Source organism: Glycine soja, chromosome 13 (genome assembly GCF_004193775.1).
Source record: "Glycine soja cultivar W05 chromosome 13, ASM419377v2, whole genome shotgun sequence".
Lineage (NCBI taxonomy): Eukaryota > Viridiplantae > Streptophyta > Magnoliopsida > Fabales > Fabaceae > Glycine > Glycine soja.
The window spans coordinates 23138847-23153792 of record NC_041014.1 but is presented as its reverse complement, the minus strand read 5'-3'; the positions used below and the strand labels follow the sequence as shown (position 1 = coordinate 23153792).

Below are 14946 nucleotides of genomic sequence, written 5' to 3'. Positions count from 1 at the left end.
TATTAAGGGTCATTCCTCAATAAATATATACAGGAAAGAAAAAATAATTTGAGCAGGTAAAATAAATGAAACTTCTCTCACCAGCTAAAGTTTAACTTATATACACATCAACTTCAACTTAAAAAGAAGTTAAATAAGAAAGTTTCTAAAGAATTGAAATGTACAAATTAAGTTTAATTTGAGAGAAATTTCATTCATTTTACCCTTTTAATTCATTTAATTTTCTTCTTCTATAACAATTTATTAAAAAGTTTATTCAAACTTACCTCTTAGTCAATATCAATTTGAGAAAATCTAGTTTCTATTCTATCCTTTTCCTTTGTCAATACTTAAATCCCCATAACCTAAACAAGTTTATCAATTATCCAGTTTTATTCATTCCCATTTTGATGGTTCGGTTCAGAGGTAAACTTCCATGACATGTTACAAGGCCCTGGAAAAAACTGAAGCCAAGCAAGACAAACTGCCTTTCAGGTTCACAGTTCACTAGACATGGAGAAGCCATCTTCGAGATGATGGATTCCTCAATTCAAAATTGGTGCCATCATTGTCTAACATGTGTGCATTTCTCTACTCTTTAACTATAATGCATTTACAATTGGTTTTTATATCATCTGCGTAGCTATCCACCTGAGCAAAAAAACAGAAAATAGCCTACACATAATGTGGCTTCTAATTTGCTGCTGATCTCACTAGCCCTTGCTTGGGGGGAACACCCAAATCATTCAATAATTTCTTGCATAACTGCACCGTATGAAAAAAACATCGATATCAATCACATCATCAGCCTCAGATTTTAGATGGGGAATAGACAAAGAGAGTATAAATAAATACCTGTTTATACACAGAACCATCTCCATACGACTTCCTTAATTCTACTACATACAATGATGGACTTATTTCAAACACCTGTTATATTTGAAATGAAGTTAGTTTCTTAGCATCAGCAAATTATGCAGACATTGAGATTAGTTTACGATCGATTAGCTCATTCTAAACATACATTACCTCTACTACCACTGAGAGGCAGCCGAGAGTTTTGTGCACCTTGTTCTCTCGCATCACTTTCAACTGAAATTTTGGTATTATATGTACTTTTAGCTAAACTAACATTTAGTTTATTTGCAAGTTTGTAGGAAACAGAAGCAACTTCAATAAAACATAAGTTATAGTACTAACTTTGCCATTTTTCTTCTCGACTCTAAATTCCATTTCTGTCACAGTATCTTCAATCCTATCGATCAGATCTTTAACCGAAAGAATTGATGCAAATCTTATCTTTCTCTCAGAAACATCCTGTAACTCAAACCACATTGTGCATTAAAATGAGTTAAATTTCATTAGGACGTGGTGAATGTCCAAAGACACAGGAAATTATGCCCAAAATTTATAATAGTACAAATACTGCCAATTGACTTCCATGCTCACCTCTTTCTCAAAAAAGCCAGAGAGGTCTAAGCATGAAGACATCCCTATCAATTGAAATGCATTGATTAGGGTTGGTGATCCTGAATTCCTCTGTTCTGCTTCATTTGGCTGTTACCATGAGAAAAGTTTTAATTACAACAGGAAAAAAAAAAATACAAAATTCCTCAAACACGAATTGTACGAAAAGGAAAAATTACGGTGGTTATTTTTTGAAAAAAATAAATATTAACTAACAGATTCGAAAACATGTAATACAGGATTTGTTGCTAATCAACGTTCATGCAGTTACACAAAAGTAACATTGGTACTAAATAGCATTTTTTCAAAAAAAAAAAAAAAAGGGGGTGGAAGAACAAAAGTATAATACTTCTTCATGGGAGGAAAAGGCTTCATTGTCAACATGTACATCCTCATCCTCAGGATTTGCTGGAATATAACCCTTCTTGAACCATGGGTCTTCTTTAATCCCAGCCATTGTTATCCGTGTTTCGGGGTTAGGATCAAGAATTCTCCTTATCATATTTTGTGCACCCGGTGATAGCCATTTTGGTATCTGAGCATCTCCTTTAAAAATCTGTTATCCCTCACACAAAAATGGCAATTATGATATAAAACTAATATACTAACCATGTAAAAGGAGAACATAGAGGCAACATATGAATATACCTTCTGATAGAGAACTACAAGATTTCTATCATCAAAAGGTAAGTATCCTGTTAGGCTTACATACAATATAACACCACATGACCATGTATCTGATGTTGCACCATCATAGCCCTTGTTAGCAAGAACCTCTGGTGCTACATAATTGGGACTTCCACAAGTTGTATGCAGCAGTCCATCTTCCTGAAAATTTTGACGAAGTTATAGCATACGCCAATACCCAAAATGATATGCTTTACACTGAGGTGTGGTTCAAAGAATAATATCTTACCCTAAGATGCTGGGGTAAAGCACTAAGACCAAAATCAGTTACTTTTATGTTCCCTTTATTATCCACTAGTACATTCTCAAGCTGCAAGGACATAGCATCACTTGTGTGTAATAAAATGCAAGACATAAACCCCAAAAAAACAGATAACTGTGTTGTGCAATTTCAACTTGAAAAGGGAGAGAAGGTACCTTGAGATCCCTGTGGAAGACACCTTTAGTGTGGCAGTAGCTCACCCCATCAATTAACTGTTGGAACAGCTTTCTACATTCTCCTTCGGTAAGTTTACCTTTGGATGCCTATGAATACAATTAACTCATCAAACACCATTTGTCATAAATCATACATAAGAGTAAGTGTATGCATGTGAAATATTTTTATACTGGCATCTAGTAATAAAGTGTCAAATATAATAAATTGTTAGTTTTTATCATAATTATTATTTTAAAAGTTGTATTAATAATAATGTCTGATTGATTGATAGTGTAATTTTTAAAAAATTAATAGTGCATAGAAATTAAACTAAAATCATAAAAATCACTAAAAAAAAAAAGTAATTGATTCTTACAATTATGTCAAATAACTCCCCTCCATTCACGTACTCAAGTACCATATAAATTTTTGTTTTGCTAGCCAAGACCTGCATAATTATAGTTATTAATCATAATCAGAAGCATCAATGATAAAGTTGCATGTTGCAGACGCAATAGATTACTCTACCAAATAAATTAATAGATAAATAAAACGCAGTAGATTACTTTAATGTGCAAAGGGACCGACCCATAACATATTTCTATCCAGAGCAGCAGAAGCAATAAACACAGGGAAAAAAATTTACAGTCAACTGTGTGCCAAACCAATTGCATTCATACACTATATGTATATGGTGGGACCACCGGATTTGAATATAATGTGTGCTCATGAGTCATGACAGTGGTTAACCAGGTTCTCATCTCATCCAAGATTTTTTAAAAATAGTATGTTTTTATTCTGGGCATTTTCACAATTGGAATGTAATGGACTGAAATCCAAATAAAGCACCTGTGCCACATGTTAATCATTCAGTCACCACCTTCATTGGATAAGATGATCATCAGGTGCAATACACGCAAGAATACATAGAAATTAGGACAAAAGTTTAACAAATTTCTCGTCCACAACTTTTTTCTTCTTCTTCTTCTCTCTACCTAATTTCAATTCATATAAAACACAACACTGTATAATATATTATTGTGTTCTTTACTTTTTGTAGTTATATTGACAATAAAGATATGAAAAGATATCAAATAAATCTAAAAAAAAAAACGTGAATATAATTTAACCCGTAAATTGTTACTTTGAGCTAAACAAGTAACTGTTAGGTGCTAAATAAAATGCTAACTAAGTAACCATAAGTCCAAAGGTGCAATCCAAAGTTTGATAAGCAAAACAGGTATCTACATTGCTCACGTGGTATGATTTTATTGGTGTTAACAACTTGCTCCAGAATTTTTAATATGAAAAATTGACCTCTTGCATATCCTCACACTATGTATCAATCTCCCTCATGGGCTCAATGTCACATATCATCAATATAGTCAAATAAAATAAAAGTGTTTGAGGTCCAACCACCGTCTGTGTCATTTAATTAATCAATGTGACATCAGAATCTGAGGATGAGTTGGTGTTCTGACTCGGTTCAACACCACTTCCATGAACTCAGCTAAACTCAGTAATTTATTCGAAGTGGACGTTTGTCCACATAAAACGTACTGTATACTAATAACGTAGAGTTTGCTGTATCGTATGTGCAGAGCATTAAATATTACAGAGATCGAGGAGAAAGAAATGTTGATAAAATGCTTGAGGAAAAAAGTTATTGTAAAATTTTCAGTCACAATGTTAAATATTTCAATTTTTTTATTTTAAGAATCAAAAACAGGCACGAAAACACTTCACACGCCATACTTAACCAATCGAATTAAATTTCCTTGATCAATATTTCATTTTAATTTAGTATTTTTGTTTAATTAAATTTTTTTATTTTTAAAAATTTTGTATGGTTTGAATTTTAATTTTTTGAACCACTGAATTTTTTTATTAAGAGAATTTAAACAATAATAGCAGCCTAGCAGGTACTATTAGTCAGTCGATTATAATTATTTTTTTCTCTCCATGATACTGCCATGTCATCTACTTCACAAAGTTCATTAATTTTGGAGATTATTATGTTTCTATTTAAATTTAAATAACATAACATTGCTATGCAGTTTTAATGTGTTTGATTTTTCGTTAGAATATATGTTTGAGTTTGACATGTTTGACCACGTTTAAAAAAACTGAATTTTTTTTCTTCGTAACGAGCAAATTATAATTGCAGTGGGTACATCATACATGCCAGATCTAACAGTAACGGAGGACAATAAAAATCCAGTCCATAAATGAATTTCACTAAGATTAGGTGCGTCGTGCGAGTGTGCAAAAAACTTGAGATTTCAGATAGTAGTTTTTTAATATAATAAAAATAAAAATGGTAAGTCAGAGATGAATATGAACAGAGCATGACAGTACCTCATATAATCTAACAACGTTGGGATGCCGGAGGAGCTTTAAGGTGGCTATTTCCCTCTTTATCTGCAATTTTTATTTTTCACCAGAATTGCACAGATTATTGTTCCAACATCTATGATTATTTAATTAGGCCTTATAAACATGAATTCAGTAAGAGACTACATGTGCGTTTGAATTAATATTTCAAAGGATTAAAAAAAAAGAACAGATAGATGCTCAGTGGACTTGAGTTTTCTAATCAAAACAAAATAAGGACCACATAGTTTTTTTTTTCTTTCCCATGTCACTGAAATATTCATGAGGGAAACAAACCAAGAAGAAGGTGTGAACTTTTCGAAATTGTGAAAACAAGAGAGAGAAGTAAGAAGAACCCATTAACAGACCTGATTGGTGATGTTGAGATCAACGATCTTATTCTTCTCAATGATCTTAACAGCAAAAGCTTGGCCAGAATCAGTGTTCCTAGCGAACTTGACTTTGCCAAAATTGCCCTCACCAAGAGTCCTACCCAACTCGTATTTCCCAAGTCGCATTCCTTCTCTCTCGCTCTTCTTCTTCCCAAGGTTTATAATCACCATTCTTCTTCTTCTTCTTCTTCTTTCACTCGTTCCCCCGTATTTCGTTTACGTATAACGCGTGGCACAGTAGATGAAATGCAAGAACAGAAGGAGAATATTATGCAATTTCCCAAAACAGGAAAAAACCGAAAGAAGAATTGAAATGCGCAAAGTGGCCAAGCAAGGATTAGGAATGGATGAAGATGAGGAAACACGCCCATCAAATTTATGAAACTCGGTCATTATTTATCCGGTTGAGGCAATGGGTCAAAGATACAAGGAATGAACTAGTAATTAATTACATTTAACTTGATATATATATTAAAAAATTCAAAACGTATTTATATATATATATATATATATATATATATAATATAACTAATATTATTTGATTAAAAAAGATTTGTTCATAATACAAAATTTAAAATAACAATTAAAGTATTAAAATTGATAACAGAAATTCACAAATAATAATTCAATAACATAATTATATAAGTCTATGATTTTTTTAGCCTTTTGAAGATTTTTTTGTTTTTTTACGCAAAATGAGATTTAAAAATCAACCCAATTCATTGAGTTTATTTCAAATCAAGTGTGTCTGACCTGGTTATGTGTATGATTGATTCAGCAATCCAACTAGTTTGACTATTCCACTCAATCTCAATTGGATCAATCTAACCAATCAGATTGAACTTAATTTTAAAACTATAATAGCCAATTCGATATTATTGAGAAAGATTCTATTACATTATATTTCTTTTCCTCCCAAAATAAGTGTTATTTTAAATGATTTTAGACCAATAAAATTAACAAATAAATAAAAAGAGTAATAATTTTATAAAAATAAAATTATTAAAGAGATGAATGAGAATATTATTAATATTAGATTCAAAAATTAAAATAATATTTATTAGAAGTATTAATAATAAAAAAATACTTAATGTTAAATTTCAACTGCGACACTCATTTTAATAACGAGCTACTATAATTTTTTATATAATAACTGGTTAGGATGTTAAATTGTTGGTTCTACTATTGTTACACAGTAAGAGATGCCCTACACGTAAAAGATTCAATATTCCAACCTACCCCACGAGGCCACGCGCGATTTCGGTGATTTCGTGAGTTCCCCACGTTTTTTGCAATTCCCATCCTCCACTCATTTTTTATTTTTTATGATGCAAATGACAAAGCTTGTTTTGGTTTATTTTTGTTTTTTTAAAACATAATTATTTTTATTTCTCTTGTTAGGTTGTCAATTCACTCTCAAATAATTGTGACCATATATAAACTTTAACAACAATATTAATTTCATGAGTTTAATTTAAATATAAAAGATGTCATTCAATTATATATATACAATAAATTATATATAGTAATATAAAATGATATTGATAAATATAAATTAAATTATACACTGTAAAAATATTTTATTTTATGATAATAAATTTGTATTTATTGATATTAATTTATTAACATATTAAATATTAATACATTTAAGAATATATGATAATAAATTTTGCATTAAATCTTATTAAATACAGTAATTAAAATATCTATAATAATATTAAATATTAATACATATAAATTAATAAAGATACAATAACAGTATTAATTAACTTATTAGAGATTTATTCTTATATTTATACTAATGTTCATGACCTTGACCTATTTATACTAATGTACAGATATTTTGAGACCTAAGGTGAAATTGTTAAAAAAGTTTTTTTTATAATAATTTTAAAGAGATTTGGTATATTATATAAAATATCAATTTTTATATTAATTTTCTAGCTTTTTTAGCTGTAAAATCATTTATCAGAATTTTATAATTAAATAATTTTAACACTTCACTTTCAATAGATAAAATAACTAACTCATTCAATTTATCTTGTAACATTGTTGATTTTAGATAAGATTTAAGCAATTTTAATTTTGAAAAATTTCTTTCAGCAGTAGCAACTATTACAAGGATTGTCAATAAAATTCTATATGCAATGTAAACATTTAGAAAAGAGTCTAAAGTTTTAATATAACTCAATACTTCTATTGGTGTGCTAATTTCTTCTCTTAACACTTATCTTAGTACTTTCAATTCTGAAAATAAATCAAGATCATCAATATCAGAGTCTTCATTAAACCTTAAAAACTTTTCAAGATTAATACAATATTTTTTTAATTCATCCTAAACTCTAAAATAAACTCTAAAATAAATATAGAAAATGATGATCGATGAACAGAACGATAGAACCTGAAATTGGAAACAGACTGAGATTTGTTATTTAGATATTGTGTTAGGCGCAAGGGTGCTACGTGATACGTGTTGTATTACTGCGTATCCAGAGTCATGCCCATGAAATGAATTGTTCCACCAATCCACCGGGATGGAGATGAAAGGCTCCATACGCGGAACGCCGGGATGTATGTGATTTATAGGCGTTCAGAATCCAGACGATGTCAAATCCAGAGAGGTTGAGCCGCGGAGACAAAGTTTGATCAATAGACAATAGGTTTCATTCAAGGGAAGGAGAATAATAGATTTTTTTTTATGAACAAAAGATGAAGAGGTGAAAAAACTTAAAGAATGAAGTCTGAAGAGTGAGATACGTTGATTAGAGAATTGAGATGTGTTAAAGAAAAGTTAATAGAGATTTAATTTTTTGGAATAAATAAAACACTTTAAACGATATTAATTGTGATATTGGTTAATTTTTAAAAAGATGATATTGATTGAATAATTTTTAGGAAAGAGAGAGATTCTAAATTATTTTATTTTAATCAGTTAAAATTTGTTAATAATTAGTAATAAAAAAAATTTAGGGGCTTACAATTTTTTTTTTATCTTAGGTTAATGCCTAATTTGCCTTGCATCTTACACGACCCTGTTGATAAATAATTCAAACTTAAAATACATATATAACACAACTAAACTAATTTTTTTAGAATGTTAATAAACTAGATTTAAATCGTTTTCAACAATAACTATATATCTCTTGTTTTTTACCGCTAGCCGCCAGCTGATAACTGATCACCAACCTTATATGCATGTACCATGATTATAAATCACTCTGTTTAACTAATAAAATATAAGGTATATATATTAAAAAAGTAAAAAAATAAAATAAAATTCAACCAATGTCCTCGATCTAGCAAGAAACTTGATTCTCTTTAAGCTATGACTGAGTTTGATTTGAATCTTGTAAATAAAAAGAAAAAAAAATACAGGGAGAATTTGGCCACTTAAATGATATATATATCTGGTTTGACTTAAATTATACTGGTAATTTTAAAAAAAAACAAAGAAGGTCATTTATGAAAATGAAATTATTAAAACCTTATATTTGTTTAATTGTCGGTCAACCTCAAAATTTTAAAATAATTATTATAAAAATAGAAATTTATTATATATGACATTTTATGATTAATGTAAAATATATTTACATTCTCATTGCATTCTAATCGTTTTTTTAATACATGTGAAATTGATGAGAGGGTTTCTTTTAGAGGGAACTCCATAGTTCAACGACATTTCCCTTACATTTAAATCATCTTTTAAGGAAACTACGGTATTTTTATTGTCAGGAGGAAAGTTAGAAATACACTTTCTAACACATAATTCGTCATTGACAATGTTTTTGGAAAGTAAAATTACTTCTTGGATTACAGATTCAGCATTTAATTAGTTTTGCATCGTCAAAAGTTAATCCCAAATCCACCAGTCGCAGGGTCGTAGTATCGGAAATAATTATGAGATACTGTGGTACTGTTCTGTCTTCTCACTCTTCAGTGGTTTCTGAGAATTTGTTTAGATGCATTCTTAATTATAATCATTTAATGGACCCTCTCGGATATTTCCCTGTGTCCGAGTGAAATTTCTTCATTTTTCGGAAAGTAGACCTTTCACAATATCAAATACTAACAATACTTTGTAACAAACGAACCCTCGGAGTATTTCATAATATTTTACAAGGTAAAAACATATTTTACCCTAATAACTTTATTATATAATCCTCAATTGTATGTGACCAGGTAGGAAGACAGCACCAAATGCACATGCGCCATCTTACTATGAAAAAATGTTTTATTTTTGTAACTGTAGATAAACGTTTTAGTTTTAGTTTTAGTCTTTAATTAATTCTATATAATGCACTACTTTAACATTTACATACTTTATAATAATATATCAGCCATCGGGTTTTTGTGTTGTTTTTCATTTGGCTATGCAAGGGCACTGAATCCTTTGCATTTCTTGAAAGATAGCCAGCTTGGACAGAGCCTAGTTTTATTGCAGATGCGGAATTTATGTTGTGGTCTCGGTTTTGGATATAAATATTAATAATACATTAAAAAAATTAAAATAACATTTTATCTTAGGATTTGTTTAACATGACACTTATTACGAGTCAAACATAATAACATTATTATTAACAAATGATAAAGTGAACTAAATAAATAAACACTACAAGTGTGTCTGTATTAACCATTTTCTACCCCCTACCACGCATCTTTTTTATCCTACTAACCTAGTTATTGTCCTGTTTTATAGTTGAATCAACCATGCTATACAGTTATACACGTGATCCATGGTAGCACTAGCATCACGTCTTTAACTCACCCCTAATACCCACTAGAGTCCTCTAGCCTGAAAAGAAAAAAAATATTGCCTCTCATGATGGCGTGGTGTGTATTGCACTATTCCTGAACCTCTTGTTTCTCAAGGTCTTGACTCTAGTTGACTGATCCATGTGTTAAAAATCTAAATATGTTGCCTTTACTTGCCTTTGTGGAAGAGACTAGAAATTATTATATGGTTTTGGATAAAATTGATTTCTAACTCAAATTTGAAATTTCTTTACCTCAATTTTTAAAACAAAAAAGTTTACTTTTGTTTTTAGTCACCAAAACAAATCATTTAATTTCTTTACCTCATTATTATAATATTTTATTTTCAAGGTCGTTAATTTTATCACAAATTTATGTCATTACTATAATTAACATCATTATTAATTAGTGTTTTATCACATCATTGTCATTAATCATTATAATCATCATTGTGATCACACTTATTATTATCCCTATTATTATCATCATATCTGTCACCATAAGTCAATTATCATTATTTGTCTTCTCATGCACACATTGTTATCGCACAATTATCAAACAAGCTTGAATTGAGAAGTGAGAGTGATCTTTTATACCTTAACTATTTTTATTTTATTATAACATCAAAACAATGAAATGCCATTTCTATTACAATAATGTTATATAAGAATAGTGGAAATGATTAAAAATATTATTTCTATATAAATATTTAAAAATAAAAAACGTGACATTTAGAATTAAAAATAAAAAATATTTTTCAAACCAAACAATTCTTTTGTTTTGCTTATGAAAATATTTTTTTGGATCCATATTGCGGAAACATTTTATTTTTTTAGCTGGAAATAATTTTATCATTCAGCAACTTCATCTGACCAGTGACAATGGGCAGCGAAGAAAGAGTAGCCCATGATTGGAAGAGGACGCAAAATATGGGGTGTTTCTTATTGCACCTCGAAAGATAATAAACAACACACATTTCATATTTCGAAAGTCCAGTACATTTTGCATTTCTCTTTTCGGGTGCAGGAAGCATTAGCCCAGAATATGTCACCAACTCTTGATACACCTGTGCTCTCATGCCTATCCGGCTGATGAGACTCTTTGACACTCTCCTTTGGAGATTTTTTTTCTGGGATTGGTTGATTTTCAATAAATTCAGGAGAGAGAGAGAGAGATATTATTTGAGAAGCAAAATCTATCACTAATCTGATATTAGGCTAAGATGCATCTTAAATAGGTTTTAAAAAATATTTTTTAGAATAAGAAATATTATAGTATAAACTAATTTTTAAATATGCATCTTAATATGATATCTAACTAAGAAATATTATAGAAGCTAATTTTAGAACAAGATTTTTTAATGAAAATATTGTTATTTGAATTTCTTAATAAATTTTAATTTAAAGACAAAATATCTAATATACCAATCCTCATAAAGTGTGATCGGCATTTAGCAAGTGTAACAAATGCAACGAGAGAGTAATAAAATAAGAAAATAATAGTCATGCGAAAATATAAAATATTTATATTTTTACGTTGTCCATATGTTTGATTATCAAACTAAATTAAAAGTATAATATATAATATATAATATATAATATGTTTATTAATTTTTATGATAATTATTTTTACTATGTTTGATTATCATTTGTTAATCATGTATGATAATTATTTTAAAAACTATATTAAAAATATAATATATAATATATTTGATTATTATGTATAATATATTTATTAATTTTTATGATAATTATTTTAAAAATTACGCTAAAAGTAATTTAATTAAGTTATTTAATTTTAATTTGTAAAAAAAATACTTTTATGCTATCATTTAATAAAAATATATAATATATTTATTGACTTTTATAATAATTACTTGAAAAATAATATTAAAATTAATTTATAAGAAAATAATTTTGTCCAATCACAACGTATATGATGATATATGTCTAATTCACACCATGTATGACCATGTATGATGATATGTCTAATGACTCGATAATTATTTTAAAGATAATGTTAATTTGTAAAAAAATTAAATATAGAAATAGTTCAGAAAAAAAAAATGATATTCTGTGAACTTTCATGTCACATTCACACAATGCCTCCTCTGCCACTTACAGGAGATGGAGATAAAGCATTCAATATACTACATCATATGATATGTTTCCCAATTCAAACATGGATGGAACCTACAAATTGGGTACTTTATTCAGAGAAATGACATGCTGAGTATCTATTATTTTTTAACTAAACTTGAAGAAAACATGAGGATATTCAGTACAAAATATTCCAACCTCGACTACGTAGTTGCTAATATATTATATCAGACCAAACCCCTTGATCACACAAAGACAGATACTGCCATATAATATATACACACAACATTATTTCTGGCAGATTTAGACAACTATTGTGGCATAATTAAAAGGTTCAAAGTGATTCAAACATCTCAATTCTCAAAGCTCGGCATCCCGGTGTTGTCCACCTAATTTCTCTTTCACCTCTTGTGATTTTTGCTTTGCAGCCTTTGCTATGTCACTTGCCTTCTCTGCTGCTGCATCCTTCATTTCTCTAGCTTTCTCTGCACTGTATTGACCAGCTTCTGCACATCATACATTAAGAAATTAAACTAGCTTTACCATAACTTGATTTTATTCTCAAAATATTTACCCTTTTTGATTTAATACCCCCTTAAACCTGAACACATCCTTGTCTCATACTGAGATAAAGGGTCATCCAAATCTGTACATGTTTACAAGTTATTTGCCATGTGAAACCTTTAAGGGTGTGTTTGGTTTAATCAAGAAAGCATAGATACTTACAAAGCTCGTGCCTCATGAGCTGTAGTAGCACCATTTACATTCTAGATGAGCACCATGTGGAAAAACCAAACACTATATTGATTGCCGACAAGCATGAAATTATTTTAGAAAATAAAATTAATGCCAAAAAGTGGAAAAGAAGTCAAGCCATTAAGTGAGTGAAAATGGTTTCTCTCTGTAGCATGTATAGCTTGTGCAATGCAGAAATGTTTCTAAAGTTGGTGTACAAACCAGATGCAATGTCTTGGAGTTTTTCCTTGGTTCTCTGAGCAGTGTCACTGGCGTAGTCTTTGGTCTTCTGAGCCATGTCATTGGCATGATCATTAGAAGCCTCTTTGCTTCTCTTGGTAGCATCACCAGCATACTCTTTGGTCCTCTGAGCCGCATCACTAGCATATTCAGCAGCCCCTTTGCTTCTCTGAGCAGCATCACCGACATAATCTTTGGTCTTCTTAGCCGTCTCACTGGCATAATCAGAAGCCTCTTTGCTCTTGTGAGAAGCATCACCAGAATACTCTTTTCTCTTCTGCACTGCATCACTTGCATAATCTTTGACATTCTGTGCAGCATCACCTGCGTAATCTTTGCTTTTTTGAGCATAATCTTTGGCATTCAGTGCAGCATCACCTGCGTAATCTTTGCTTTTTTGAGCATAATCTTTGGCATTCAGTGCTACATCACCCGCATATTCTTTGCTCTTTTGAGCACCATCACTTGCATAGTCCTTGGTCTTCTGCGCAGCATCACTTGCATAGTCCTTGGTCTTCTGCGCACCACCGCTGGCATAATCCTTGGTCTTCTGCGCACCACCGCTGGCATAGTCCTTGGTCTTCTGAGCAGCATAATCTTTTGTGTTCTGTGCAACATCACTAGCTTCACTTGCATAGTCCTTAGTCTTCTGAGCAGCATAATCTTTAGTCTTCTTTGCAGCATCAGTTGCATCACTTGCATAGTCCTTGGTCTTCTGAGTAGCATAATCTTTGGTCTTCTGTGCTGCGTCAGTGGCATAATCCTTTGTCTTCTGTGCTGCATCACCAACATATTCTTTGGTCTTTTGTGCAGCATCACCAACATAGCCCTTTGATTTCTGAGCAGCATCACCAGCATAGTCCTTTGATGTCTGTGCAGTGTCACTGGCATAGTCTTTGGTTTTCTGAGCAGCATCACCTGCGTAGTCCTTTGATTTCTGAGCAGCATCACCTGCATAGTCCTTTGATTTCTGAGCAGTGTCAGTTGCATAATCCTTGGATTTCTGTGCAGTGTCAGTGGCATAATCAGAGACTTTGTTAGTGGTGGATTCTTTGGATTCCTGATCATGTTTGAAGCCAAGACCTTCACTGAGTTTCTCTTTAGCCCATTCTGTCCATGACTCTGCGGCTTCTTGTCCCTCTTTACCAGTTTCCATGGCCTTGTTCGCAGTTTGTGTGGTCTTGGCTTTAGACTCCTGAAAATCGTGACCTTCCTCTTTGGTTGAAGGCATGTGGCCAACACTAGTGCAGTTACAGTTCATGGCAAACAACATCATCGCTATAACCAAAACCGAAACCACCTTAGAAGCCATGATAATATAAAAGGCTCAAATTTGTATGTGTGAGAAGTGAGAACAAATAATAACAAAATAGAGAAGTTTGGAACTTGTAAGATTGCACAACAAATGAAAGTAACGAAATGCAATGCAAATGGTGGTGGAGGTTGGTTATGATTGGGGTGGTTTTATAAGAGAGTGGAGTGAGTTGATGCATGCAACGTGGCTTGGTTACAAAATATGTCAAATTTTACGTGTCAGTTGAAGAAAGAAAGGTGTCAAACTGCATGTCATGATTTGGTTCGTATTCTTATGCAGAGTTTTCCGAGTTGGCACGTGTCAATGCCCGGATGGAACATGGATGCACCGAGTAAAAGGATGGTAGATGGAACTAGTTGTCTTAGTTCTTTTCTGGCTGCTTCCTGCATTCTCTTTTGCTTTTATCCAAGAACAACAATTTCCATTTCAGAATGCAAAAAGCCTCTAATGTTCCGTCTTATCGAGTTAACCTTGTTTTCTTGCTTCTCC

At 31.1% G+C, this 14946-nt stretch overlaps 2 protein-coding genes across 4 annotated transcripts; both read right to left on the bottom strand.

The window, feature by feature from the left end:
• Window positions 1–353: 353 nt before the first annotated feature.
• Window positions 354–5723, bottom strand: LOC114381001 (CBL-interacting serine/threonine-protein kinase 1-like). The gene is made up of 12 exons (XM_028340163.1): window positions 5293–5723; window positions 4910–4972; window positions 2928–2999; window positions 2551–2658; window positions 2363–2443; window positions 2095–2274; window positions 1796–2002; window positions 1429–1536; window positions 1180–1296; window positions 1009–1071; window positions 835–909; window positions 354–744 (listed from the first exon to the last, which is right to left on the bottom strand). The coding sequence occupies exons 1-12, from the start codon at window positions 5485–5487 to the stop codon at window positions 673–675; spliced, it is 1341 nt and encodes a 446-aa protein (XP_028195964.1). The 5' UTR covers window positions 5488–5723; the 3' UTR covers window positions 354–672.
• A 6531-nt stretch (window positions 5724–12254) lies between these two features.
• On the bottom strand, window positions 12255–14588 carry LOC114381409 (late embryogenesis abundant protein D-29-like). Of its 3 annotated transcripts, none has more exons than XM_028340659.1 (3): window positions 13701–14588; window positions 13125–13667; window positions 12255–12673 (listed from the first exon to the last, which is right to left on the bottom strand). In XM_028340659.1, exons 1-3 carry the CDS (start codon window positions 14452–14454, stop codon window positions 12528–12530), a joined length of 1443 nt encoding a protein of 480 aa, XP_028196460.1. In that variant the 5' UTR covers window positions 14455–14588; the 3' UTR covers window positions 12255–12527. The 3 variants fall into 3 exon arrangements, with proteins under 3 accessions (XP_028196460.1, XP_028196461.1, XP_028196457.1); XM_028340660.1 differs by having other exon boundaries at window positions 13125–13466; window positions 13521–14587; XM_028340656.1 differs by having other exon boundaries at window positions 13125–14587.
• Between the last annotated feature and the right edge of the window lie 358 nt (window positions 14589–14946).